Source organism: Dermacentor albipictus, chromosome 1 (genome assembly GCF_038994185.2).
Source record: "Dermacentor albipictus isolate Rhodes 1998 colony chromosome 1, USDA_Dalb.pri_finalv2, whole genome shotgun sequence".
Taxonomy (NCBI): Eukaryota; Metazoa; Arthropoda; class Arachnida; order Ixodida; family Ixodidae; genus Dermacentor; species Dermacentor albipictus.
The window spans coordinates 394090652-394117897 of NC_091821.1; the positions used below are offsets into that span (position 1 = coordinate 394090652).

Consider the following 27246-nt stretch of genomic DNA (forward strand, 5'->3'; position numbering starts at 1 on the left):
CCATGTGGTGCAGTGTTTTTCATTGAAATAATTCACCGCTGTCAGCAATGGCACCAACTCCGCCTTTGTAATCCTCGCGATTGGCTTCGAAGCTCACAGCGCGTTGCGTAATGCCAGTCTCTGAAAGTTAGCTTCGCCTCAGTACATCATTGTTAGGCGGTGAATCATAACAAGCGTGGGAAGAGGCAATTGTCACGGGACACAGTATGTATTCATTAATTATACACGCGTGCACCCCCGTCTCCTGTCACAGTACTAGCACCGATATGCCTAATAAGTGTACTGGCAGGCCTTAAGAGCTTTTTCGGACGTGCCTGTGGCAATTTTAGCCCTTGGGCAGTTAAAGACATGCATTCATTTTTTTCGGACTGCCCGACTTTTCGGATGTTTTTGCGGCCTCTAGGGAGTCCGAAAAATCGGACGTTGACTGTACAACTGACCAAGAGGATGCTTCAAATGATCCATGGGGTGAAAGCGTGGCAGAAGGAGGACGAGAACAGAAGGGACCAATGCACTGAGGAATTAACGAGAAGGAAAGCGTGCCGCCGTTTCTTTGAAGGAGCTTGAGCTGAAAAAAAAATGTGTTGGCTGACGCCGAGATGCAGGTGCTCCTCATCCAAACCAAAATAAACTCTTTAAAGCCGTGAAACCCAGCACTGAGATGTGTACGGGCTGAGATTATGCCAGGACAGTTGAGGTCGGCTTCTCAGCTGCTGAAAGAGAATCTTAGTTGTGACAAAGTTCAGGTCTCATACCGATCAGCTTGCTATCACTTGATAGAAATAGCTCATATTCATAAATATTTACTTATGTATGCATCTCCTTTTCATTCATATTTGAATATGTTTGACTCAATTTGGAATGGGTATAACCAATTTTTTCGCTGTGCATATTACTAGCACCTTCCTTCTTCTTTCTTTTGAAATAAAATAGATATTACTCCTTACTATTCAAACTGGATTAAGTCATCTTGTTTCAACATGCTTACTAGAGAGTGACAGCATCGGGCAACATGGTGTCAGCATGTCTTGACATAAAACAAAGTTCTGGCTCATTCAGAGAATAATGCGAAGGTGCACAGGGAAAACCTGGAAAACTCAGGGAATTTGGAAATGTCAACTTGGTAGACACTCTGGAACGTGTATACGTTCTTCCACAAGTGTCTGCATGTGTAACAAAGTACAAATAAGCGACATAAAAGTAGGTCACAAAAAACACTGCCTCTATGTTTCCTTGCAACAGGACGCGATGGATCAGGCAACGTGTGTCATGGCCAGCACCAGCGGAAATGAGAAATTGCAGCTGGAGATCAACATTATACAAAACACTTCATATAATTGGTATCACATCGAGAAACTTATAGGCTTACATTATTGTTCTGCTATAATTTTAACATCAACCTTCGTGAATAGAGTTAGTATGATAGGAGCAGAATTATATTCATACCTAGCCAATTTGTCGACTTCAGTGTCTGTTGCGATACCGACATGTCCAGAGGGAATCCCTTGCAGCTTCCTTTGATGCCCTGACGATACAGTGGCAAGCAGCCTTTCCCGCCTTGTGAAGTTGCCCCGAATGTGGCGGTAAGCAACACTGCTAAAATTACAAGTACTGAGCAGCCGTAGAACAGCTATCGGTTTCATGCATTATGTATGATGGAACGAAATGCACGAAAGCAAGAACAGCGTACTAGCCATGCGTTAATCAGAATTTTTATATGGACACGTGAGCCGACATTTTGGGCAATGTGTACATTAAATGAAAGCCAGCCTGGAACCTTGTTAAAGGGTCCGTTACACAGGGAAAAATAGAAGCAGGGAGTGGGTAGGGGAAGAGTGAGAGAAGTTGTTCGAGACGTTACTAAGAATGAACAACCGATCACATGAGTCACTGATAATTTTCCGTTGTTGGTTCGTCCAGTTGACGCAAGTGCAGGACTACTTGGAACAGCTGCCGTAATGTTTATGAACACGACGCTCACTGGCAGAGTAAATTAAAGATCGTCTGGACTCGATCAGCCCGACTCTCCAGCATCTATAGCTACGCTTACATCAACCCGACAAAGGCTGGTCGAGTCGTCTTGTCGGGACGAAAACCGGCATTCGGGTTCATGTAAACGCTAGCGGGTCGGTCTGAGCGAGCGTAGAGGCGAGTTCGACCAACCCGCCCGCAAGAGCCGAGTTGACTCGCCCAAGTCGTTTGGCAAGGTTAATACAGTTCACTATAGTACTAATATAATATATGTAATACCTGTATTACACTAACATATACTGTATATGTGTATATATATAACATATACATGTATATGTGTGTATATATACTAATGTGAAAATATAGTGTACATTTAATATAGTACACTGTAGGTTAAATGCATATAAAGGCTATCGGGTCAGCTAGATTTCCGAGTTTTGACTCGATCCACCCGCGTCAAGTTCACGTAGAAGCGAAGGAATATTTATGTGATCCCGCCGAGCATATTTTGACCCGATAGCCTGTCTCGACCGTGTTAAGCGCTTTGATATAGTTTAAGAACCGCGTACCTCTATTGTCGTTTCTTAACTGCGATAACTTACGTACACACCTTGAATGCTGGTTCTTCCACCCAGATCTCGTCTTTCCGTATCATTTTCATCGCATGTAGGACCTGGTTGAGAGGACAAAAGAAAAAAAAGAAAAGAAAGCGCAGATGATGCAACAGAAGCGTACAAAGGGCGAAATATGCGTCGAACGGAAAAAATGTATGGATGTGCAGCTTATTTTATTTATTCATTTAGTGATACTGTCGACCCAGCAATTCTAAACAAAGTGTTATCATTTTCTTCCCAACGTGAGCCAGTGAACAGAAAGGACGTACATATGCTTTATTTCTTTTTCTTAAAGAAATGGCTTAAACAGATCAAGACACGACACAGGAAAGGTAAAAAACATGCCACTATGTCATGTCCTCTTGCGTCATCCTTCACAATCTCTATTAGTTCATCAAGTCTCTATTGCGACTTCTAAATGCAGGAGACCAACTCCTCCGCCCCTGGCGAGTATCATTGTTTGAAATTTTGTGACACTCGTAAAACGTTTCAGAGACTAACTACTCTGCACAGCATCTTCTTACACTGCTGAAGCATACAAGTTTGCGCACCTGAAGCCTGCACCTTTCTTCAACTCAGGCAATACATCCCTCACGAGAGCTTTCAAGTGACCGTCGTAAGCCAGCCGAGAACTGATGACTTTTTGTCAATTTGAAATGTTATTATCGGGCGATAATCCTCGCAGAGATTTCGCTTGACTAGCGCCAGATGTCTACAATTAGAGAGAATTGTTAACAGCTTGCCGAGCACGTTGCCTTGGCACATTGCCAGGAACGCTGCCGCCCGCAAGGGCCGATTCTTCTGGTGAGGGGGTGTCATTATCGTGCGATCACTTTCCGGGATTGTTTCACTTTCGCGAGATTTCGCGTGACTCGGAACCGGACACCCTTTTTGCGGAGTAGCTTGCTCTAGAGAAACGAGAGATGAAGCTTTTCGCTGCGGACCTCACGTTGCCTCAAGCGAAACCAATGGAATGCGAAAACATTGCCGCTTCTGCCCTGCTACTGTCCGATCAGCTGTCATAGATGAAACTGGGTGATTGCTAACACACTGCGCTACGTTCATGCTGCAAAACCTGGAGCGGTAGAGGGAGGACGTGTGCAGTAGTTAATTGACAGCAAAAATAGTGAATATTATCAAGGAATGGAATGAACCTGTGTGACCAAGTTCACAAACCACTGCTATACACATGGACTGCCTATGGTGCCGCGGCCCGTCACAATCCATGTCTATCCTCGAGGATTAAAAAAAAAAATCCCTAATCCGACAGTGTAGCATCGCTAAGCTCCGAAGAAAGGACTTTAACCCCGGAACTTCGGCAAAGGTGAGTACCGCTCGTTACACAGTGATAAAGGAGTAGCTCCGCTTTCCTGCATAGTAAGTTGCTCACACGTTATCTATACGCACGTGCACAGACACCAAAACTCACACTCAAATTTACGTCCACTCTATCGCCGACGTATCAAGAATAAGTAAATGGGCACATTCTTGAATCAATGCGCCGAAGCATGGCGGACGGACTATACACAGACAGCACACGAATGTTCGAAGCTGAGCGTTTCGCGAACGGTCCACTGAGTAAGCTAGTGACTAGGGTTAATACGTTTTTGCTACAAGTTACTGTGGCAAAAGTACAGACCATGTAAGTTCCACGTTAAAGAGTACAGACCATATAAGTTCCACGCATTGTGCGCGGCAAGCACAAATCTACCGCAATTGAGCACACCTGCGAGCGATTAGACGCCCAGTTACCGTCTACGATAACCGCCGCAACAGGTTTGCCGAGCCGCACCGGCGTCATGTAAACACGGATGCAATTCGGAGGCCAGCCGAGGACGCTTCACCACGTGATCAAACATAATGGCGCTTACGGGATCGCAGTGAAAAGGCTCTACACGGCCGACAGCGTCTCTGGCGCTGTGCCAAACTCACCATCTTCGCACGTCGTGAAGAGCGCTGTCCGCCGTGTACTGCTTGGGCTTCGACTCGTCCAGTGCCGATCAAGTCACGCGAAAGTGAAACTATCTCCAAAAAATGATCACGCGAAAGTACCGGCAACGGCACTAGTCATGCGAAATCTGGCAAAAGTGAAAGTATACCCGAAAGTGATCGTTCGAGCATACCGTCCCTCCACTACTGAAAATGCAGTGCCTGTAATGATTTTTTTTTTTTTACTGTTGAGGTTCGTGTTCCATTTTCTACATCTAGGAGCAGAAAACTATTGCCGTTTGCGAGTGCATATCCGACGCTCGCATTTTTCGAATGCTTGATCTGAATAAGAAATTCGGCAGTCAACACACTCAACGATCCTACGATATTCTCACAGCCGGTGCGAACATTGCATGTGGCCTACAGAGCCAGCACGTTACTCACCTCCCGGGCAGCCCTCTCTCCAGCCTGCACAGCGCCGTTCATGTAGCCAGGCCACGTGGTCGCCGTCTCCGTGCCCGCGAAGTACACCCGGCCGAACGGCTCCCGCAGGGTCCTGCGCGGAGTCGTGATCGCTCAGGTGTGCACCGATTCATGGCTTAGTTCGTCCACATTCAAGTCATTGACCCTCGTTCCGTAGCCACAGGGTGCAGGGAGTGATTGCCGAAGGATAGGGATAGAGACAGGCGTGAATAACATGTATATATACGTTGGGGGTGACTGTATACCTAGCTGAATGAAACGTTGGTGAGTCAATGTTGAGTGTCGGTCGCTTGTTAGTCGAGAAAGAGTACATGTGAATGAAATATGTACAGTATGTTATAGTAGATATATATGTGCAATGTATAGATGTTACATGTGCAGAGTATTAGAGTTATATGCTTGGCATCCCAGCTATCATGCACCGTGGATTACTCTACGCGAATAAGAACAAGTGCATGTTGTGAGTATTATTATCGAGAAACTGCCAGGGGCTTTCTTTAGTCCCTGATATTCAGTCATTTAATTAAGAGAAAATGTATAACTTTCTAATTGTTGTTCTAATTGTCAAGATGTCAATTACGTGGTTGTATAGAACTGCAAGGCAGACTAAAATTAGATGTTTCCGGCGTAGGCGTATATAACTTTCATTTTCCCGGCCGGGGCAAGGGCCCGAATTTTTGACGAGTCTTACGATTCTATACAACCGCCTAATTGACATCTTGTCAGTTATAACAACAATGAAACAATCAGGTAATTACTTTCAAATAAATAATTGTATGTCAGGGACTAAACATTCCCGGTGGCTTCAAAACAAGACTCTCAACAACACAAGCTTCGTCTTATTCATGTAGAATTATCCGTATTTCTTCTTGAATTTCTTTTTTTAAACCTCGGTGCATGACAGCTGCATGGAACACTGGTAAATGACTGCGCGGCATACGAAACAGAAAAGAAAACCACGGGACGAGCGGTCGTCCTGCGGTTTTCTGTGTTTCGTCTGTCGCGCTATCATGTACCAAAGGAACCACAGCAACTAGCCCAGCTTTCCACTTTCATTAATCTGGAACACTCTGCACAGAAGTGTAAATAGAAAGTTTAAACACTGTCACTTAACGAGACAAGGTATAGCCGTCGCTAGGGTGCCTTGATGTCCTCCTCGCCCGCCAACGGATCGAGTGGCAAGCGGTGCAGCATTTGTGCTGTATCTCGTTTTTGTCGTGTCAATAATACAAAAAAGGGAAACAAAGGGAGCCACAGAAAATCTCAAAGAACAGACACACTGAGAAAAAAAGTAATAAAAGATTCACCGTCGATTAGCATACTCCCTAATGCGAAATTTGAGCGCAGCTCTATATGTGTTTTCATTTCGCGATATATTGAGGCATCGCACTAATCAACGCACCGACTGGCGAAGTCGCGACGCGCGGCGCTATATATAGACGGGCCACAAAATTGCCGCTTCCCGGCAACTGAAGTTTATACAGCCGTAATCTTTACCGGGAAACGCTTGCGGTGAACGCTATGCGCGAAGGCGAGCTTTCTGCTGGTTCTTTTTTTTCTGTCCCCCACAGGCCGTCGCCGCGGATGCGCGGACGTGAGCGTCATCTGGTGATGCTTCAAGGTGGCTTCCTCCGATTTCCTTCTCGTGCTTCCGCTGCGCCCTCCTCCTTCGCTTTCCTCCTCGCGCTCTCTTTGCTATCGCCGTCTTTCATCCTCCGCTGCGCTCCGCGTTCCCTCTTTCATCGTTCGCGCTGATCGTTCGCTCGGTCACGCCGAGGGAGGACGAGGCATGCCGACTCTACATGCAGGAACGGGTGCCTAAGAGCTGCGCTCTTAAGCTAAATAGAAGCATTCTTACTTTCCATATTTACTCATGACCCCTGTCGGGAACGTGGACACGTAACAGCCGCCCGAGTACTGCTCCTCGAGCCAGTTCTTCTCTTCGAAGTGCACAGGCTGCAGCGAAATGCGAAAGGGAGAGAGGGAGAAAAGAAGGAAGAGAATGACGTCAGCAGTTTCGCTCTCTGCAGAAATTTTCCCATGCCATCCACAACAAAAATTGTTCTCAGTCTCGTATGCAAACGCTCACACTTTTCCCAATACACAAATACACTTAGGACCCCAGCTATAGTTCTTCATTTCTTGTAACGGTCAGCCACTTTGTGTGATACCGTGAGGCTTTAGTAACACTCACGGTAAGAAAATGAAGTGTTTAACGACCAGATGACCACGCCTATTGTATATATAGTATATTCTGGAAGAACACTAAGTCGAGTGGTATTAAGTAGTGAAATTATACGAGCCGGAGGCACATAAACACGTTGTGCGATCTGGCACATGATTTGATACACCTAATTAAGACCGTCACCGCTGTGCACTCCGTGAATGAGTAAGATACAATACGAACGACATATACAGCTTAACGCCTAAATCAGTATTTCTTCTTATCCTGTAAACCTTAAAGCGATATTCTATATTATTTCGCAAAGTAAATTTTGTGACATCGTTTCCCGAAGCTTGTGCAATATGTTCACGCATCACTGTACTTAATTAATGTACTTGTCACTAAATGATGCGGTATCTTGCCATCACTACGTGCCACGAATGAGGGCGTAAAAATGATAGTATTCTTGCGGTTTATATTATATTACGCTGATGCATACCTAAATTATTTTAAGCTAGAATATTGAGGCTGCTCCAGACAAGACGATAACAGGTATATACAAGAATAAAATTTCCAGTTTTGCGAGTGTCGTTGTAGATAGGCTGTGTTGCGCGGGCTGTGTCGGTGCTCGCGGATTAGGGTAATTGGAATCACAATGTAGCAAGAGCTTCGCCGTGTGTAATGTAACTGCGACATACACACTGTATTTTATTTGTGGCATGATGAGGCTATATACGAAGTCACGACGGAACACAAGCATATACGCTGCACGTCTTTTTGCTTTAGGCTCACAGAGATGGCACAAAGCTCCGACCCACTATGCAGCCATCATTGTACTGAAACCGAATACCACTCATACAATAATAAAAAAAACGATTTCGCAATGTGTTGACGAACGCAACTTACGTTGTAGGCCGCTTCGTGTTCGAAGACTCTCGCCAAATCTGCGGCTATGACTTTGGACCTGACGTGCTTCGGCAATGCCTGTAGTCTCAAGGCCTTGTCACCAATGGCGAATCTGCCAGCGTATACAAAAAAATTAACGAATAAATAGCGAAAAGAAAGCAATAACATGATGGTGTATACATAGCGTACCTTATGTGACAAAGTTAGTACATGTGCTCTTCGTTTTCAGCATACACAGCTGACGTACTGTCACAGTGATTTGCGCTACGCTCCTTGCAGTCAGTTGGAGATTGCTGGAGACGCTTCCTCCGAAATTTTGGCTGAGACCTTTGCGTCTTTTCTCGCCTTTTTCTAGCTTTTTATTTTTTTGCATGATTAAACATATGACGCGCAGAAGGTTTCAGACGAGAGGACGTGAATCAGTGCAAACACTAACTTGCTACCGAATGAAAAGTTTTATGTGACTACAGATCCCAGTGGCACGTATGACGCACAAGAGGAATCAGACAAGAGGCTTCACGAACCATTGAAAACACCAAGTACAGTGAAAGCTCGTTAATTCGAACTTCAATAATTCGAATTTTTGGATAATTCGAACTGTACGATTTGGTCCGGCCAAGCTCCACGGAAGTGTATGTATAAAAAAGTCCGTTAATTCGAACGCGAGAAGGTTCCCTCACGGATAATTCGAACTACGCTCGCCTGGCACACGGCCAGAGAAACGCGCCTACTGCCTACACACAAGGCTGTATTGCCTCCGAAACGGAGAGAACGGCGAGAGAAGGCAAAATCGGAAAAAAATCTAACCGATGCGGGGTCAGCCAGAAGGCAGCGGCAGCTGCCGCCTCTCCGTTCTACGTAACCTCCGAGACTTCATGCCCGTTGCGAATCTCGGAGCCTTTGCAAATCTTGTACAGCTGCTAATGTTGTGCGGAGATGGCACGGCAAGCGCCATCGTAACACAGCGAATCAAGTACGTCGCAGCTGCGCTTGCAATCAAGAACCAACGAATCAGGGCCTTTGCCACCTTCACATGTTCAGCGTCTTTGTCTCGGCAGTCTTCATCGGTTGTGCACGTCTGTTTTCAGCTTAGGAGGTATCGGCCATCGCGATTCATTGTGATGGTGTTAAGCCTCGGCTAACGTTCGTTTCGGTGGACATCGGTAGTGTGGCACAGTCGGACCCAGAGCTTCGACTTCAAGATGGCGTGTGCCCGCGGCACACGCCATCTTTTTCTTACATGCCAAATTTCTGACATGCCCGACTGCTTCCAAATCTCAGTGTACTTTTGCTCTCCTTCACTTTCGTTAGTTCGAACTTTCGTTAATTCGAACTGAAGCGGCTTCCCCTTGCGGTTCGAATTAACGAGCTTTTACTGTATAACTTGTCACCGCATTAAAAAAAAAAGAATTGCCTTTACACCGTAAGAGCCGCCAGCGACAATCCAGGCCTGCAGTCGTCCGTGCTGTTGGTGAAAGCCAGTTCGTCGTCGCAGCAGGACACCGTTCCACCGTAACCTGTCAAATTCAGCGCAGACAATACAGGTATTCACTACGGCCTCGTTTAAGAGATAGTCTTTTAGTTACGCTCTCCGTACATCCCCGTGTCACTAAAGGTGTCGTATAGCTTGTGCAGCCACTCGCACAAAGCTCGGTACGTAGTATCAAGCTGTAGTGATACTGTGTCGTCTGTTCACTCGTCCCTGTCTTTCAGGCTGTTCACAGTATGATGCGAACTATACACATCAAGCGCCCGTAACACTGTTTGAGACAAAAGTAACATGAAACCTCTTGTAGAGACAAGGAGCAGACGGTGTCACATTGTATTTAATGGCACGAAGTGCTTCAAAGAATGTGCCCTGCTAAAGTTAGTCCTGTTTTTCAGTTCACATTGCATTAAACCTCCGTGAAGCCAGCTGGTTGTCGAGCGACGCATTGAATGAGTAAAGACATTTCCGGCTGATGTGATGTACAGTAAGATTAATTTGAGAGCTGCTGGTTATTAAATTACCCCGTCTCTAAAATGCTGCCGTGTGCGCAAAATATCTGCCATTCGTGCATTCGATAGTAATGACGCTTTGCTTTGAAATAAAACGCAAATGGTGTTCTAATAAGGCGTAGTGGCGTGTGTTGACGTGCACATACCTATTTGCCTCCAGAAGGGCTTGGCATAGTAGATGTTCATTTTGTACGCCGAGCCGACCGGCGTACGTTGTATGAGCTGGTTGCGCAGCGACGGCAGTGGCGGTTCGTAGTGCACTTTCAGCTGAATGGGCAACGGGATCGCCATGATCACGTGGTCAGCCTGCGGTATACGGATAGTCTAGGTTGTCGGCATGCACAGCGGTAGACAGCGAGTCGCCACGTCATTGCGCGAGTAACACGTCCTAAAAATAAAAATAAAACAGCTCCAAATCGTGCATATGTAAAATTTTGTCACTTGTTGAATTCTTGATAAGATTTTCTGTGAAGGCATACAGGGGGGGGGGGGCGCAGAGGTCAGACTGAAACTTGTTCTTTGGCATGATTTTTTTTCGTGTTCACATGTGAGCAGGGTTCAAGGCGCACGATAACACGTATGGCTTAGACATTTAAAACAGTGCTAGGAGACAGGGCAACAAAGTGAGCCACACAAATGAGACAGACGCTCGTTTCCTAGCTCCGCTTTCCGTTTCGAAATCGCGCACCAACTAACCCAACGGTAATCTCTCCTGACATGTATGACCTTACGATGTACCCACGGCTCCAAGCTAACTTAAAATCCGTATAAGTAAGAGGGTGTTCTCAACACGGTGAGAATGCCGTCTTCCGTCGATTGCTGCTATACTTGCCTGGAACTCCCTGCCATCGATGACGCCTACGACGACCCCATTCTCGTCCTGCTGAAGGTCGCATACTTGGGCGTCGAATACTACTTTACCTGTAAGCAATCGGCGACATAAAAAGCGGTAGCTGTTATTTCACCGCTACAGGGGACGCCTATATAACGCTCTGTTGACCACACTTAGTTAGCACGTGAGATCAAACTACAGCCATCGTGATTCAGTTAGACTTCCGGAACCCGTGCGCAAATCGGCAGTGAACTAAATGAAGTTGCTCGACGTAGACAGCCGTATGTTGTTGAGGTGCAGTTACAGACATCAGGACTAACGAATGGAATGCTTTCCTGCTTGAGTTCGACCGAAAAACCGTGCGGCAACGACACCATGGAGGCCGCCAGATTACCGGGAGGCGTTTTTGAGTAATCCAGAGGGAGAGAGAGAGAAAGAAAGACAGATATAAGCTTTAATGATATGCTTGAGACGTTAGCCTGGTTGCTCGACTGACATGAAACTCCAGGTGCTTGGTGATGATTATGGTATGCACAGTGATAAAACACAGCTGAACACAGCTGAACACAGCTTAACACACCTTAAGACAGCTTAACAGCACATAGTCACACACACGCACACATATACACTATGCAGCCTTCCATGTCGCTTCATACCACATCGACAGCGTGTCGGTTCCCGCACTGCACAGCTGTGCTACGCTGTTATCTTTATTTTATTTTCAGTATCCAGTTGCTGTGACAAAAAACTGCGCACTTGGCGCTTCTGGGCAGTGGGAAAGTAATAAGGGAGCAGGTGTATACCTTCTAGCAGCTGCAGGAGCCTTTCGCACACTGTCATGGAGCCGTTTTCGAATTTCCTTTCCTGCATGCAACAAAAGTTATTTCCTGTGGGTATGCGTTAGAATGACGCGCAAAAGAAACTGCGTGGTACGCGTAATAAATAAATGACGAGTGCTCCAACGCAGCGTCAGTAGGAATACAAGCGTCGAGAGGGTCCGTATATGTATACTTCCACAGCAGCATTGTGCATGGAAACCAGGGCAGTCTGTATGTACAGAATGCCTGCAACACCTGTCGTCATGATACTCTATACCTGTACCATGCTATATACCTCATCGAACATTTGCGGATCTTGCTGCCCTGGGAACATCCCTTGAACTCATCACTCCTATGAATGGAATTTCCAGAATACGCGGGACACTTTCTGCGACCTCAGGGTATTCTCGCGGGCTTCGTTACGCCGTGGATGCCACGATAAACTTGTCTCAGAAAACATGCACATTCACTGCTGAGCAATGGAAAAAGCCCGTGATATGACTTTTCAATGCATATACCATGTAATAGCGGCGTTAGTGGTGATGACCATGCGGATGCAACTGACGATAGTGCTATGAACTATGCCTCCATCCCAATCCCGAGAACAAACGCTCGAGGTAGGTTATACGCAGACTGCGCTCGTGAGCTTAAACTTTAACACAGTGGAGCTCGGGTGACTTCACGATTTACGTCTACGTTCCCTCGACCATTGACTGCGCGCCCCGCATTCTTCCAAGTCTGCTACGACGGAATCGAGGTTCTTGTGATGCCTGCGACTTTGGTTGGCGCTCACTAAAGAGTATACGCGTTTTTCATTTAGAATGACAGAAGCCTGCTCGAGAAATACGTGGTTGTTAAGGGGTTACCGAAACGGTTTGGACAAATTTTATAGGCGGGTAAGGTACAACTACAGTAAAGCATCAAGAAGAGCACAGCGTTCCAATTCCGCTTTTGAGGACAGACGCCGCAAGGCAGCTTCGACACCTGGCACGCAGTCTCTTACTGACCAAGCGGAACTCGCCAAACTTGGGACTTACGCCACTGCATCGGCTCACGCCACTACGACTTACGCCACTGCGACTTACGCCACTGCATCGATTAAACCTCTCACTGCAACTCCGACCTCCATTCGGACTTCCTCGACGTGAAGCTACGCTTCTCTCTTGTCTTTGGTTAGGAGTTGCCTTCACAAAGACATACTCTACATTAATTGGAGTGACCGACAGTGCAGCGTGACCCGTCGGTCCAGCGAGTTTCTCTTGGAAGCATCACGAAACCTCAACACAGTATACCGACTCGAGGCTCGAGGCGCCAGTAGCGTCCGTCCTCCTGCGCGAAGGCTTCGTCACTATAGAAGGGGGAGACGAAGCGGCTTACCTGCGCGCCATTGAAGATGCTGCACATCCTGCGGTTCCCTCCGCAGCACTTGGTGTACCACAACGCCCACAGCAGAGACACCTGGCTCGGCTCGCTGGACAGATTTACCTGCGCCAGGGCGCTCAGGTAGTCGCGGCAGCCCCTGTGCACCAGCGCGCGCTTTGCAGGCCAACAGTTATGCGACTGACGCGCCGACATTCGCACGCGGACCGGCATTTCTTTGGTCTGCCATGTACCTATAGCTTAACGTGCGCCAGCGTCCATACGCATCGTTTCCTGTGCCTGAGTTCATCGCGACGCTTCCGAAGCGTACTTATGAAGAGAATGGGAAGGAAATCAGCGCGTGACGGCACAGACATGTCGGTTTAGTCTCGCCGTTCGTTGTTGTATTTGCTGTCGTTAGAAACAATTATGATTAAAAAGGATTTCTATCTGCGAAAAAAAGAGAGAGTGGGTACTGAGTGGTATAGAATAAATACAAATGCAGGACGAGAAATGAAATGTCACCGCGTCATACGCCGGGATAATATAACAGTCCTACTCGAATTCTTTTCTTCTTTTACGCTTCGACGAGTTTCGCAAGCGGCACTGCGTGAATACATTATCACCGGGATCGGCCGGCGGTAGTTCATTTGTGCTGGATGATAGGGAATGGGAACAGAATGGAGTGAAACCTGTCGTTACGTTATACCGGCCCTAGATAGTTTTTGACTAATGAAAGTGGACGCATATCCCATTGACCGCAAATAAAGACGGGGACAGCGGAAGAGAACACATAAACGACACGGGCGATGTCCGCTGTCCCCGCCTTTATTTGCGGTCAATATGATATGCAGTAAACACCAACTAGGCCAAACTGAACTTCTGAAAGTGGACGCGCAGATGTAGGAGGTCACCGAGTGACCGAGGCTGCAAATTTGTGTCTCCACTCGCCAGCACTAAATGTCACTATACTTACTGTGAGAACGAGAAGAAAAGGGGTTAACCGAGGGGCCCGATTTTTATTAATCATATGAGAAGCCAACAAACAAAGGCACCAAGGACAACATAGGGTAAATTACTTGTACTTACTAATTGAATTAAAGAAATGATAAATTAATGGCAATGAATGTGGATGAAAAAACTTGCCGAAGGTGGGGAACAATCCCACAACCTTCTCATTTTGCGTGCGATGTTCTCCCAATTGAGCTACCGCGGCGCCGTTTCTCCATCCGCTTTGGGTATTTCCACATCCATTACCTTGGGTATTACGCGTGCGATGCTGCACACGTAATGCGAAGATGTGAGGTCGTTCCCCACCTGCGGCAAATTATGTTTTCATCCACTTTCATTGACATTAATTTACAATTTCTTTATTTCAGTTAGTAAGTACATTTCCCCTATGTTGTCCTTGGTGCCTTTATTTGTTGGCGTTTCATGATATACTTACTGTGAAGCATTTATACAATTTTTTCATACCAAATTTTTCGTGTTGTGCTCTCGTGTCCCATCGTCTGTTCAAATTATTAGTAATTACCTGATCTCCAATAATGTATGCGTATATTAACCCATTACCTGAGTGAGTATAGAGGTAACCACGCCTTAATATTTACTTTTAACAGATGCAGTCGCGACAGCTTCGGCACGCGGAGTGGCAGTGCTCCTTTTGACCGCGGATCAAAACACAGCTCCGAGAGGGTCATAAAAAAATGCCGACTGAGCAACGTCGGTCCTGCGAGCATTGGGTCCCGACTACGTACTTAGTCCACGACTCCTTCTCGAAGAAGCTCTGCAGCGTCATGGCGTCCCACTCTGCCGCGTGTGGGCAGTTCCACGGATCCACGGCGGGAATCTGCGCAGAGGCAAGTCTGATGAATTCCTCGTTCACGAAGGCGATGAAAATCTACTGTGTATGCCCGATCGGTTGCACTAAAACCTGGGCCCGCTTGATGTATACCAATTTCAAGCTGCCGATGAAGAAACTTATGCCAAGTAGTAACTATACCAGTGCACATTTGCAATTTAAAACATTGTTGGACTACTTTGGGGTACGCGCTAGGCGGCCTCAAGGGCTAGTCTAAAACATGGCTTAAATTTACGTGGCAGCTTTGCACCATGTACTTGGACCTTGGAGCAGCTCAGCGCGAAGCGAAGGGGCTCTTAGCTTTTCACAGATACTGGCCCCGACCTGAGAATTAGTTACTCGTTGCTGTGTGTGCTTGTGTATGTCGGGTGCATGTACATTCCTCGTGAATGCGTCATTTTACACGCAGCCCTCGTCACCTGAAGTAGCCCGCTAGCCATTGCTAGGCGCGTGGCCAGGCAAACATGCCAAGCATCCAGTAAAGAGTCTCTCTCTCTCTCTCTCTCTCTGTCTGTCTTTTGCGTAAGAGAGTATTACCCTCGAGTGTATGCATACTTTTTACAATAAAAAATATAAAAATTAACGTAAAACAACTTTTTGACTCATTTGGGTAGCTTCCCGTTACTTGAACAAAGACTACCGTACATGGTCTCGTTACTGAGAAAACAAGAAATGCATTTTTTTTTTCAGGTTTCCAGATTGTGTTGACACGATTCGCCTGATGCGCCTGCAAAAACAAAATGTACTTCTGCCACCACCTCCTAATTTGCACGTGGTCTAAAAAAGAAAGAAGAAGAATAAAGAGAGATTAAGCAAGACTTGAGAGCGGGCTCGTTTGTATCCCATTGCTAATAAACATTAAACGATAGGGGCGCGACATTGACCCGTCACGGTCGTCTTCCTTAATTGCGCTTAAAGTTTACTAGACGACGAGGAAAAAAAATTGGCCTAGCTTGGGGATGCAGTAATATGCGCTGCAACATTGCGAGCCGCCGCCGCATTCAGGTTAATACGCCGGTGTCGCTGTCGCAGCTGTTTCCTGCCATGCAGACAAACTCTCACGCTTCCGTTTATGCCGAGGTTTACCATTAATGGAAAACTCTAATTCGTCTTCAAGCAACAGCAAACACAGAACGGATGCGAGCCACTCTACAACGATTGTTTTCAGCAGCCATGTTTTCAAAGCCAGTATATCTATACGCACATTTGGGAGCACAAGACTGTGCTTATAGTCATCCATGAACAATTAATTGCACACATTTTATATATACAATAGATAGGCGTACGATCACCTCCTTTTATTGTATCTTCGAGTGTAAACAAAAGGAATATTCGAATGAAGAGTTATATTCGATGGGTAGGCCAGGGAACTGCAAAACCAACTGAATGTTTTATCGCGGTGTACTGGATTCCCACTGCAGCCAAAGGGGGGGGGGGGGGGGTAGTGCAGTCGTGTGCTAGGTCTTTCTTTGTTCTATAGATAACTGTGAGTGCGCTACATACATCGGGCTTTGGATTACTACTTTCAGACTAGGTATACGTATTTTTTAATAGGCACCTGCAGTACATATGGCACAATTCTAGCCTTGAGCTAGAGTACTCAAAAAGTCGGACATTACTTGCGCGACAAGTCAAAATAAGTAATCGACAAATTAAAAAAAATTCTCTATGTTGGTAACTATAATTACTTTATTGTATTTATTGTAATTTAAGAACTGTAACCGATGAGTTCGCATGTTGCATCCACTTAGAACGATTTTTCAGGATGACACCAGTTTCGGGATATTGATTCCTAAACTGTGCGACAAAGCACAATGGCGTTCCAGTTACTTCTCGTGCTTCAGTGCATAAAACCGCTTCAATTCGGAAATTGCAATATGTGCCGCTAAGTAATCGGCTATAGGCTTAAATAGCATAGTTCTGATAATTAATCCCTCATGAATTTCCATTTAATGTGGAAATAATGCCCGTCTTGTCGAGTAATCAAGTTCAATGATTAGAATGGTGCTGCCTGCCACAGGCAATTTTAAAAATTTTGTTTACACTAAAAATTAAGACACCTGGTCTATAGGAAGCCCGCTCACTTCAGAGAGTTGTTGCGAGCCTCTAGCTTTTCTCCGGAAAGATGGTTAAAATATGTCATCTTTATCGTGCTCAGTATTTGCCTAAATTAATATCGCCTGTAACGTTGACCTGAACCTGTAATCGGTGAGGCCGTTTTGTGTATTTGCAGCTAACCGCCTTTTTTTTCTTCACGTAGGGTTCATAGTAAAATCTTTATCACATCGTTGTTTTTCACGTGGGCAGTGTGACAAGCACATTGTGAACGTATACCTGCTTCATCATGATGTCCATCTTACGCATGACGTAGTTGATATCGAACCACGCCAGAGGATCATTGATTCCGAAGTGGGCCCACGTAGTTTCATACGGGTATGCCTTGCCCTGTGCGTGTATGAATGCATAGCATTTCTGCACATCATCATCATCATTATGAAGGTTATAATGAGAGTAATACTTTTCACAGAACAGCCTAGCTGTGCATCTGTACCGCGCATACAAGGCTCAAATTATCAAAGAATTGTCTGAATACCAACGTAACCCACTCATTTCTTCACCATGCAGTGTTTCATGCTACAGCAGAATGCGAGCAGCTTTATGTTATTGACTGACTGGTAGATGGATAATTTATTTCATTGATTGATAATCGATTATTGAAATGGAATGAAATGAAACTGCAACGTCTGATGGCAACTAACCCTTCCAAAAGTACAGAAATTACGTAATACTGCGATCTCGAAGGTATCAGGTGTGCGGTATCTGCCCGGGTACGATTTGGCATCATAGCGAGGAGGGGAGATACCGTAACATAAGAAACACGCGCAATGAAGATGAAGCAAGCGAATGAGCATGCGCGTATAATACGTGCCTCGCTGAAGTGCAGGCTCTTGAGGTCGTCGAATATCTTGTACGTGTCCACCTGCAGCTCGCTGGCCAGACGCAAGATGTGGTTCTGCGTGGGGCCCACATACGAGCCGCCCAGGTCGACCCAGCCAACTATGTCGTTCTTCCAAAAGAGGAAAAAAAAAAATAAGTAGAGAACGGGGAGGACTGGTCAACAACAGATTCCTGAGAGCAAGACCGTCGCACTGTTATCCTCGATTCTGCGTTCTCATCACTCAGTGGAAACGCTCACTCATGGGAGAGACGTTTTCGTTTGAGTGTTCTTCAACGTGCACTCCAAGTTTCTAATTGACTCCCTAATGTTTTACCCCGTATTCACATTTAATACAACATTTCAACTGAGGAGCATCTCATCTACACTATATTTTTCTGGGCGTCGTGCGCGGTTGTTAATGAAAATATAGCCCTTCCGTTCCCGTGGTTGTTCTCGTTCATTGAACGGCGAGAATATCGACTTCAGGTGTAGCCTTGATGCCTTTAGCATGCGATGGTTTATTGGCCTGTTTGCCTGCTCCTAAAAGGTCACATGATGTCTACGGTTGCAAGCGTGTTCCCCATCCGCCGCCATGGCTGTCAATGCTGCCATGGCTGTCATGGCACTGTCAATGCTGTATCGGCACCCCCACACAAATGCCAAATAATTATGGGCGCGAACAGCCGTCGCCGTAGCGCAAGTGGTCATGTGACACGCGTAACGTCGCTCACAGAGGCTACAAGATTTTTTTTGCAATAATATCCCTTTTTCATTTGTTAGGAACGTGAAGCTTTAGGCTTAACCCTGATTAACGTTAGCTTAACGTCAGGCTTAACCTTGTATTATCACTAAGTGCGCAGTAAGATAAATTAGAAACAGTTCATCATCATCATCATCATAATCAGCCTGGTTACGCCCACTGCAGGGCAAAGGCCTCTCCCATACTTCAACTACCCCGGTCATGTACTAATTGTGGCCATGTCGTCCCTGTAAACTTCTTAATCTCATCCGCCCACCTAACTTTCTGCCGCCCCCTGCTACGCTTCCCTTCCCTTGGAATCCAGTCCGTAACCCTTAAAGACCATCGGTTATCTGCCCTCCTCATTACATGTCCTGCCCATGCCCATTTCTATTTCTTGATTTCAACTAAGATATCATTAACTCGCGTTTGTTCCCTCACCCAATCTGCTCTTTTCTTATCCCTTAACGTTACACCCATCATTCTTCTTTCCATAGCTCGTTGCGTCGTCCTCAATTTAAGTAGAACCCTTTTCTTAAGCCTCCAGGTTTCTGCCCCGTACGTGAGTACTGGTAAGACACAGCTGTTATACACTTTTCTCTTGAGGGATAATGGCAACCTGCTGTCCATGATCTGAGAATGCCTGCCAAACGCACCCCAGCCCATTCTTATTCTTCTGATTATTTCCGTCTCATGATCCGGATCCGCCGTCACTACCTGCCCTAAGTAGATGTATTCCCTCACCACTTCAAGGGCCTCGCTACCTATTGTAAGTTGTAAAGGGCAGCGGTGGTGTAGAGGTAGAGCATCCGCCTCGCGTGCAAGAGGACCGTGGTTCGAATACCGGTGTCGCGCAATTTTCCACAGGATAAAAAAAAAATCCGCGTGTTGATAAAATTGCATAAACGAGGCCTGAAGTGCGGCCTGATCCCGGTGACCAGGCCGCACTCCCTCCCGGTATGCAACCGGTAACGCACTCCCTCACCAGAGCAGGATTGGCCACCCTGGTGCAGTACTTGGCCACAACCTCCCAGAAACAGTTAATTTCCCCTTTATGTTTTCGTTGGTTTCGCTGTCTGTTGGCTTCGTGTGGTTGCTTATAGCCCGGAGCGCCGTATATGATTGGAATTCAGCTACATTCAAACACGTGCACCGGGAAAGAGTGATGTTACGCGCTGTACGGCATTGCGTCGCATTCGTCTGTCGGATCTTCTAAAAAGCGACAGCGGAATTTCCGTGATGACCTTAGCTTAGCGTTTAAGTCTCGAACGAAAAAAGCCAGAAAAAGGTTCGTTTTATAATGTACAAGAACGTGATTGCATTCCGCACTGCAGCTTATCGTGCAGCTAATTTAATGTCAGCCGCATGGGTCTCGTATACAAACTGCCATGAGATAGCGGCGCTGTCGTAACCCTCACTCTTCCTAATCTGTTCCTTCTTTTTAACGCGATGGCATTATATTGCTCATGAGGCGGAAAATCCGGCGTTGTTGACGTGACCACACGATGTTCCAAAAAGGCTACGAACCTTCGACCTTTGGTGGGAGTCAAACCGTTGGTGTCAATTGAGGCTACGAACCTTCGACCTTTGGGGGAGTCGAACCCACGACCTGTGATGTCAGGTAAGTCGAAGGTAATCATGGTGCAGTTAATTTAGATATGGTAAATTAAGGCACTCGAACCGACGACCTTTGATGTCAATTAAGGCAAAATTGAGTCACAGTTAAGATAGAGTTAAGGTGCTCGAACCCACGACCTTGCGTTGTGCGCAGCTTGTGACAAACACCGTTGGTCACGCGACGTATCGGCGCTTCTGCTGAAGTGGTCGCTAGAGTCACGTGACTCCGCCAGCGGCGCCGCTGGACGTCGCCGCACTTCTGCTGATGTGGCCGCGATGCTTTCGCATTCATCCACGTAGGGATAAATAAGGGGCCGTTGATTTTTTTAATTGTTCTTTTTGGTTTTTTTTGCTTTCTGACGCTAGTTTAATACACCGCGCAGCTCGACAGCCAATGTAACGAAGTACGCATTTCCACGGCACCGCTGCAAATGTTACATCGCAATGAAGAGCATTTGTTTTTTTTAAGTGCGCAAGCATTTCTATGCCTATACCCAATGAGCGAATTGACCTTCGTGTTGCATCTCGCTTCAACGCGAACTAAGCGGCGAGAACACAACGCACACGAAGCTATCAGTGCTCGGTGAACTCTGTCCCCGTCGCAGATCGCTTTCAGGATGGGGCCCGCGCGGCCGCGCCATACGCAAACCCCACTGGAGTACGGTTGATGACGGCTAACATCAAGCGGAAACAACGTTATCGACTACGTGTACGTACTAGTTTCACCAAACGTGACACTGTTCAATTACGTCACGTATTACAGCTTGCATAGGCCAGTGCTCATCTTCCGCGAAGCAGCGGCACCATCGTACAACATGAGTGAACACTGACGTAATAGTTTTGCGGAAACCTCAAGGTGGAGAAAAGTAATTCATTAAGGGAAAATAAGACATCCACCCATTCGTGGCAATTGCTACAAACGAAAACCATGTGGGTTCCTCGAAAGAAAAGCCTCGCAGTTGAACAAAAATTCGTCCCGGTCCGGGACTCGAACCCGGGACCGCCGCCTTTCCGGAGTAGCCGCTCTACCATCTGAGCTAACCAGGCTTTTTTCTTTCTTTCATGGTATTTATTACAGTAGCAGCAACCCGATATTCACCAGTTGTGCATAGTCAGAATGGAGAGCACAATCATAGTCACTCAGAGAAAAGGCATCGTTCATACTGTGGGTAGAAATGTGGCTTCACTTTAGAAAGGTAGTAAGGATAGGCACCTCACCAAAATGGGGTACCAGTCCGGCTGGGTATCAAGTCCATCATAAACCTGCGTTAGGTGTAGTGTCATTTGGATGAAATTCACCCTTGTAGGTACAACCGTTTCGGCGTTTCGGTCCATCATTCGCGTTTTCCACAAACTGTGCATACCGATGAGAAAAAACATATCGAAAGGTGCACTATTATCAGCGGTCGGCAGCAGGTATCGCACAGTATGAGCGTTGATGTCAAAGTCTTTTTTTAAAGTCCGTTGGAGGACATCCCAAAATAGTATGGCGTCGGTGCAGCTAATAAAACAATGTTCAATCGTCTCTGGCACGTCACAAAGGCGACAGTTAACAGATGACACAAAGATACCCTTTTTCTGTAGCCATGTTTTAACCGGTATGGTTTCACTATGAAGTTTATAAAAGAATGTTTTGCAGCAAGGGGATATATACATTTTACGAACTCGCTTTAGAACATCGTGACCTGGCCATTGAATGTATAGTGATCGGTAAAATGGAGGCGGAAAAAGCATGGACAATAGATCTTTGTATAACGTTTTACGCGACACAGAGTACAAGTATTCAGTGGAAAACCGAACTGTCAGGAAACGAACCGCCAAGTAAACTTCTTGCATGAATCCCCACAAGCATAAACGCGAAGAAAAATTCGAAGAAACGACTAAATCAGGTAAAGCATTAACAAGTGTGACTTGCATGAATGACCGAATTATAGGATGCGATGTATCGCGAAAAAAGAAGAAACGAGACACTATTTGCCGCACATAAAGATGTACTAAACCCAGCCCACCTTCACTTACGGGCCTGAAAATATTGTTGCGGGAAGAAAGCAGGCCCACGAGTGTAAAATAACTTATATTTACAAATGATGGATATGGCGTTCAGGCAACCGCCAGACTTCGTCTTTTTCTAGTCCAACTCAACGTCTTCCTTCACTTCACCGTAACATCACCCTCCCGGTGGGGGAGCTCCGTCCCGGTGCAAGTTAAACAGCCTCACTTATTGGGGGGACATAGGGCTTGAGCCTGGTGACGTGAACAACATCACTGGTTAAGTTGGGAGGCACGGAAGGCTGACCGAGTGGGGCGATCTCGTAGGTCACGTCGGACAGTTGGCGTAAGATCTGGTACGGACCAGAAAAACGGGACAGTAATTTTTCCGACAAGCCGACACGACGTGAAGGCGTCCAGAGAAGGACAAGGGAACCAGGTGAAAAATGGTGGTCTCGGTGCCGAAGGTCGTAGCGTCGCTTTTGAGAAGCTTGCGAGACTGTGAGGCGATGACGGGCGACATCTCGGGCCTGGGCGGCTAAGTCAATAGCCTCGCGAGCGTAAGCAGTGCTGGGTGACTGTACTGCGGAAGGTAGCAACGTGTCAAAAGGCAAGGTGGGGTCGCGGCCGTACAAAAGGAAAAATGGTGAAAATCCGGCAGTGTCGTGACGGGACGAGTTGTATGCGAAAGTGACGTATGGTAAAGCGACGTCCCAGTCGCGGTGATCGTTGGAGACGTACATGGCGAGCATTTCAGTGAGTGTGCGGTTGAGTCGCTCGGTGAGGCCGTTCGTTTGAGGGTGGTACGCGGTAGCAATCCGATGTTCTGTAGAACAGGAGCGGAGCAGATCATCAACGACCTTCGATAGAAAGTAGCGGCCGCGATCCGTCAGCAACTGGCGAGGGGCGCCGTGGTGCAGGATGACGTCTTTTAGTAAGAAGTCGGCGACATCTGTAGCGCAGCTGGTTGGCAGGGCTCGTGCGATGGCATATCTAGTGGCATAATCGGTTGCTACAGCAATCCATTTGTTTCCTTTGATGGAAATTGGAAACGGACCAAGGAGGTCGAGGCCCACACGGAAGAAGGGCTCTGTAGGTATATCAATGGGTTGAAGCAAACCAGCGGGAGGCATAGCAGGCGTCTTCCGGCGCTGACACAGGTCGCAAGAAGCGACATAACGGCGCACAGAGCGATAAATGCCAGGCCAGAAGAAGCGGCGCCGCAGATGGTCGTAAGTACGAGTGACGCCCAGATGTCCAGCAGTAGGAGCGTCATGAAGTTGCTGGAGCACGGTGAGTCGAAGGTGCTTGGGGACGACTAGGAGGAGCTCCGGGCCGTCAGGACGAACGCTACGACGGTATAAAGTTCCATCGCGCAAGGTGAACATCCGAAGGGACGGGTCATTGGGCGAGGAGCTTAGGCGGTCCATAAGTGTTCGAAGAACAGGATCCTTGCGCTGCTCGTCGCCAATGTGGAGGAAGCCGGAGAGGGACAGAATACTGATGTCCGAGTCTGCATCGGTATCGTCCGGTTGATCCACGGGATTGCGGGACAGGCAGTCAGCGTCTTTATGCAGGCGTCCTGACTTATATATAATAGAAAATGTATATTCTTGTAGGCGCAATGCCCAACGTGCAAGTCGTCCAGTTGGGTCCTTCAAAGAGGAGAGCCAGCAGAGGGCGTGATGGTCGGTGACAACGCAGAAGCTCCGACCGAAAAGGTACGGGCGAAATTTCGCGACCGCCCATACGAGCGCGAGACATTCTCTCTCAGTAATGGAGTAATTTCGCTCGGGCGTGGAAAGGCGGCGGCTAGCGTAAGCGATGACACGGTCTTGGCCCTGTTGACGCTGAGCGAGGACAGCGCCGATGCCATGACCACTCGCGTCAGTTCGTACTTCAGTGGGCGCAGAAGGTTCAAAGTGGGAGAGAATCGGGGAAGTGGTAAGCCGCTCAATCAGGGTAGAGAAGGCTTTCTCCTGTAGCGGTCCCCAAGAGAAAGAGGCGTCTTTCTTAAGAAGGTCAGTGAGAGGGTGAGCGATGTCCGCAAAATTTTTCACAAATCGCCGAAAATAAGAGCATAAGCCCAGAAAACTACGGACATCGTTCGTTGAACAAGGTACAGGAAAATTTCGCACAGCGTGAACTTTCTGTGGATCAGGTTGGATTCCGGCGGCGTTGACGAGATGACCAAGCATGTTAATTTCACGGCGACCGAAATGGCACTTGGAGGAGTTTAGCTGAAGGCCAGCCCTGCGAAACACGGAGAGTATGGTTGTGAGGCGCCGCAGGTGGCTCTCAAAGTTCGGCGAAAACACAATCACATCGTCGAGGTAACACAGGCATGTAGACCACTTCAAGCCGCGCAAGAGAGAGTCCATCATGCGCTCGAATGTAGCTGGCGCATTGCATAATCCAAAGGGCATGACTTTAAATTGGTACAGACCGTCCGGTGTGACAAAGGCGGTTTTCTCGCGGTCCATCTCATCGACGCTAATCTGCCAATAGCCGGAGCGGAGGTCAATTGATGAAAAGTATTGGGATCCGTGAAGGCAGTCAAGAGCGTCATCAATGCGAGGCAAGGGATAAACATCCTTCTTTGTTATCCGGTTGAGGTGACGGTAGTCAACGCAGAAGCGCCACGAGTTATCTTTTTTCTTTACTAAGACAACCGGTGATGCCCACGGGCTACTGGAGGGTTCAATGATGTCCTTGTCCATCATCCTGTCTACTTCTTTCTGTATGATGGCCCTTTCTGTTGCCGAGACACGATATGGCCGCCTATGAATGGGGCTGGCGTCACCGGTGTTGATGCGATGCGTGACAACAGATGTCTGGCCAAGTGGACGGTCGTCCAAATCAAAGATGTCCCGATAAGATGACAGGAGATGACGAAGAGCTGTTGTTTGCTCGGAAGGAAGGTCGGGGGCGATCATCTTAGAAACATCGTCCGCAGGCGTCGAGTACGAAGGAGTGGATGACAAAGGTCCGTTCGTACTGAGGAAGGATTCAGAGGTCAAAAAAGAAATCTGAAATTCTTCCAAAGGAGTGATATGCGCTATGGCGATACCGTGTGGCAAAACATGTGACGAGAACCCAAAATTGAGGATGGGCACGCGAGCGCAGTTTTCGCGGATCCGAATTAAGGTGCTCGGTAGGGCAATATTACGCGACAAAACCACGTCAGTAAGCGGCGACAGGACGTACTCGCCATCAGGTACGGGAGGACAGGGCGTCAGCAGGACATTTGTAGCAGCCTGTGGAGACAGCCTTGCAAATTCAGCAGCACATAAGCGGTGTGGAGCACAAGTGGTTGCGTCGGCAGGAAGCGGCAGGTCCAACTGTACAACACCTGCGGAGCAGTCAATTTGGGCAGAGTGTTTCGAAAGGAAGTCGAGGCCGAGAATTAGGTCGTGTGGGCAGTGTTCAAGGACGATAAATAGAACAACGGTATAATGGCCCCCAATGGTCACACGTGCTGTGCACATTCCAAGGACAGGTGACGTACTCCCATCGGCGACTCGCACGGTGCACGGTACGGCGGGGGTCAGAACCTTTTTGAGCCGGCGGCGGAGAGCAGCGCTCATAACTGAAAGCTGCGCTCCTGTATCAACGAGAGATCTAACAGGAACGCCATCGACTTCAATGTCCAGCAGGTTTCCACATGTAGGCAGGGTCAATAGAGGATTTGTGGGCCGGGTCGGAGTTGCAGCTTCACCTCCGGGAGCTGCACCGCCTAGTTTCCCGAAGCGAAGCGACCGGTTGCAGAAGGGGACGAAGAGCGGTGAACGAGAGGCGAACGGGACCTACGACCTTGCGGAGACGGGGATCGGCTGGATCTTGGTGGAGCACTGTCGGCGTTGATGTTCCTAGTCGGCGTATAGGGCGAGAAAGTGCGATTGTCGGGTACTTGGCTGTAGTGACTCGGAGACGACCACCGAGGAGGCGACGACCAGTGGTTGCGGCAATGACGGGCGATGTGTCCAATACCGGAACAATTAAAACAGATGGGTTTATCATCCGCTGTGCGCCATTCAGCTGGGTTGCGGCGGAGTGGTGGAAAGCTTTGCGTCCGGGAGCGAGCGGTCGGAGAAATTTGGTAGGTGTTGGTATGGCGGACTGAGCAGAGAGATGGAATGCCCAAACTTGCTATTTCCTCCCGAACGACCGCTTGTATAAGGGAGATAGCGGGTACGCTTTCCCGACAGTCTGAACGAACGGGAGCCGGGGCCATGGCCTCAAGCTCACGGCGAACGATGCGCGTTATTTCTTCCGGTCCTGCGGGCTGAACGAACCGCGGCGGGTCTTCGCAAGAAGATGTCGCGGCGGTATTGGGCAACCGGTCGAAAGTTTGAGTGACGCGGCGGCCCTTCGCTTGTTCGAAGCGCCGGCACTCCTTAATAATTGCATCCACAGTGGCACAATCCTTACACATCAAGAGATTGAAGGCATCGTCTGCAATACCTTTCAATATATGGCCAATCTTGTCTGCCTCGGTCATGTTGTCATCAGCCTTGCGACAGAGGGCCAGCACATCCTGTATGTACACGACATAGGATTCTGTGGACGTCTGAGCGCGGCACGCAAGTTCTTTTTTAGCTGCCAGCTGACGACCGACAGGTCTGCCGAACAGGTCTCGCATTTTTTCTTTGCAAACATCCCAGCTCGTTAGGTCAGCTTCATGTGTGTCATACCATTGCTTCGCAGTTCCCTTCAGATAAAATATTACGTTTGCAAGCATCATTGTAGGATCCCACCTGTTGTTGTCGCACACTCGCTCGTACATCGTAAGCCAGTCCTCGACGTCGACGTTGTCCGTGCCACAAAATGTTCCCGGGTCCCGTGGGTGAGTGAGGATGACCGTGGGCACGGGCTGCCGAGGCGTTGTCGCTTGTGTCGGTTGATTTGCCATTGTGGCAGCAGGTAGATGACGTCCGCTGCGAAGTTCCGTGGTGGTACCCCGCACCTTCCACCAAAATGTTGCGGGAAGAAAGCAGGCCCACGAGTGTAAAATAACTTATATTTACA

The 27246-nt window shown here is 47.7% G+C and overlaps 2 protein-coding genes across 3 annotated transcripts in view; one reads left to right on the forward strand and one right to left on the reverse strand.

Moving 5' to 3' along the window:
• LOC135914650 (histone deacetylase complex subunit SAP130-like) overlaps window positions 1-5064 on the forward strand; it is a 612247-nt gene extending 607183 nt beyond the window's left edge. For both annotated transcript variants that reach the window (XM_070532047.1, XM_070532046.1), the window contains exon 27: window positions 4912-5064. In XM_070532047.1, coding sequence (XP_070388148.1) covers window positions 4912-5004 — 93 coding nt within the window. In that variant the 3' untranslated portion in view covers window positions 5005-5064. The remainder of the gene's footprint in view (window positions 1-4911) is intronic.
• The window catches only part of LOC135914670 (amine oxidase [flavin-containing] B-like), a 54118-nt gene that overhangs the window by 4700 nt on the left and 22172 nt on the right, over window positions 1-27246 (reverse strand). The window contains exons 3-14 of the mRNA XM_065447609.1: window positions 17865-18002; window positions 17270-17380; window positions 14832-14923; window positions 13093-13234; window positions 11701-11761; window positions 10898-10986; window positions 10212-10371; window positions 9488-9584; window positions 8068-8179; window positions 6856-6953; window positions 4959-5070; window positions 2582-2644 (exon numbers count right to left, since the gene is read on the reverse strand). Of these exons, the coding sequence (XP_065303681.1) occupies window positions 2582-2644; window positions 4959-5070; window positions 6856-6953; window positions 8068-8179; window positions 9488-9584; window positions 10212-10371; window positions 10898-10986; window positions 11701-11761; window positions 13093-13234; window positions 14832-14923; window positions 17270-17380; window positions 17865-18002 (1275 nt within the window). The remainder of the gene's footprint in view (window positions 1-2581; window positions 2645-4958; window positions 5071-6855; window positions 6954-8067; window positions 8180-9487; window positions 9585-10211; window positions 10372-10897; window positions 10987-11700; window positions 11762-13092; window positions 13235-14831; window positions 14924-17269; window positions 17381-17864; window positions 18003-27246) is intronic.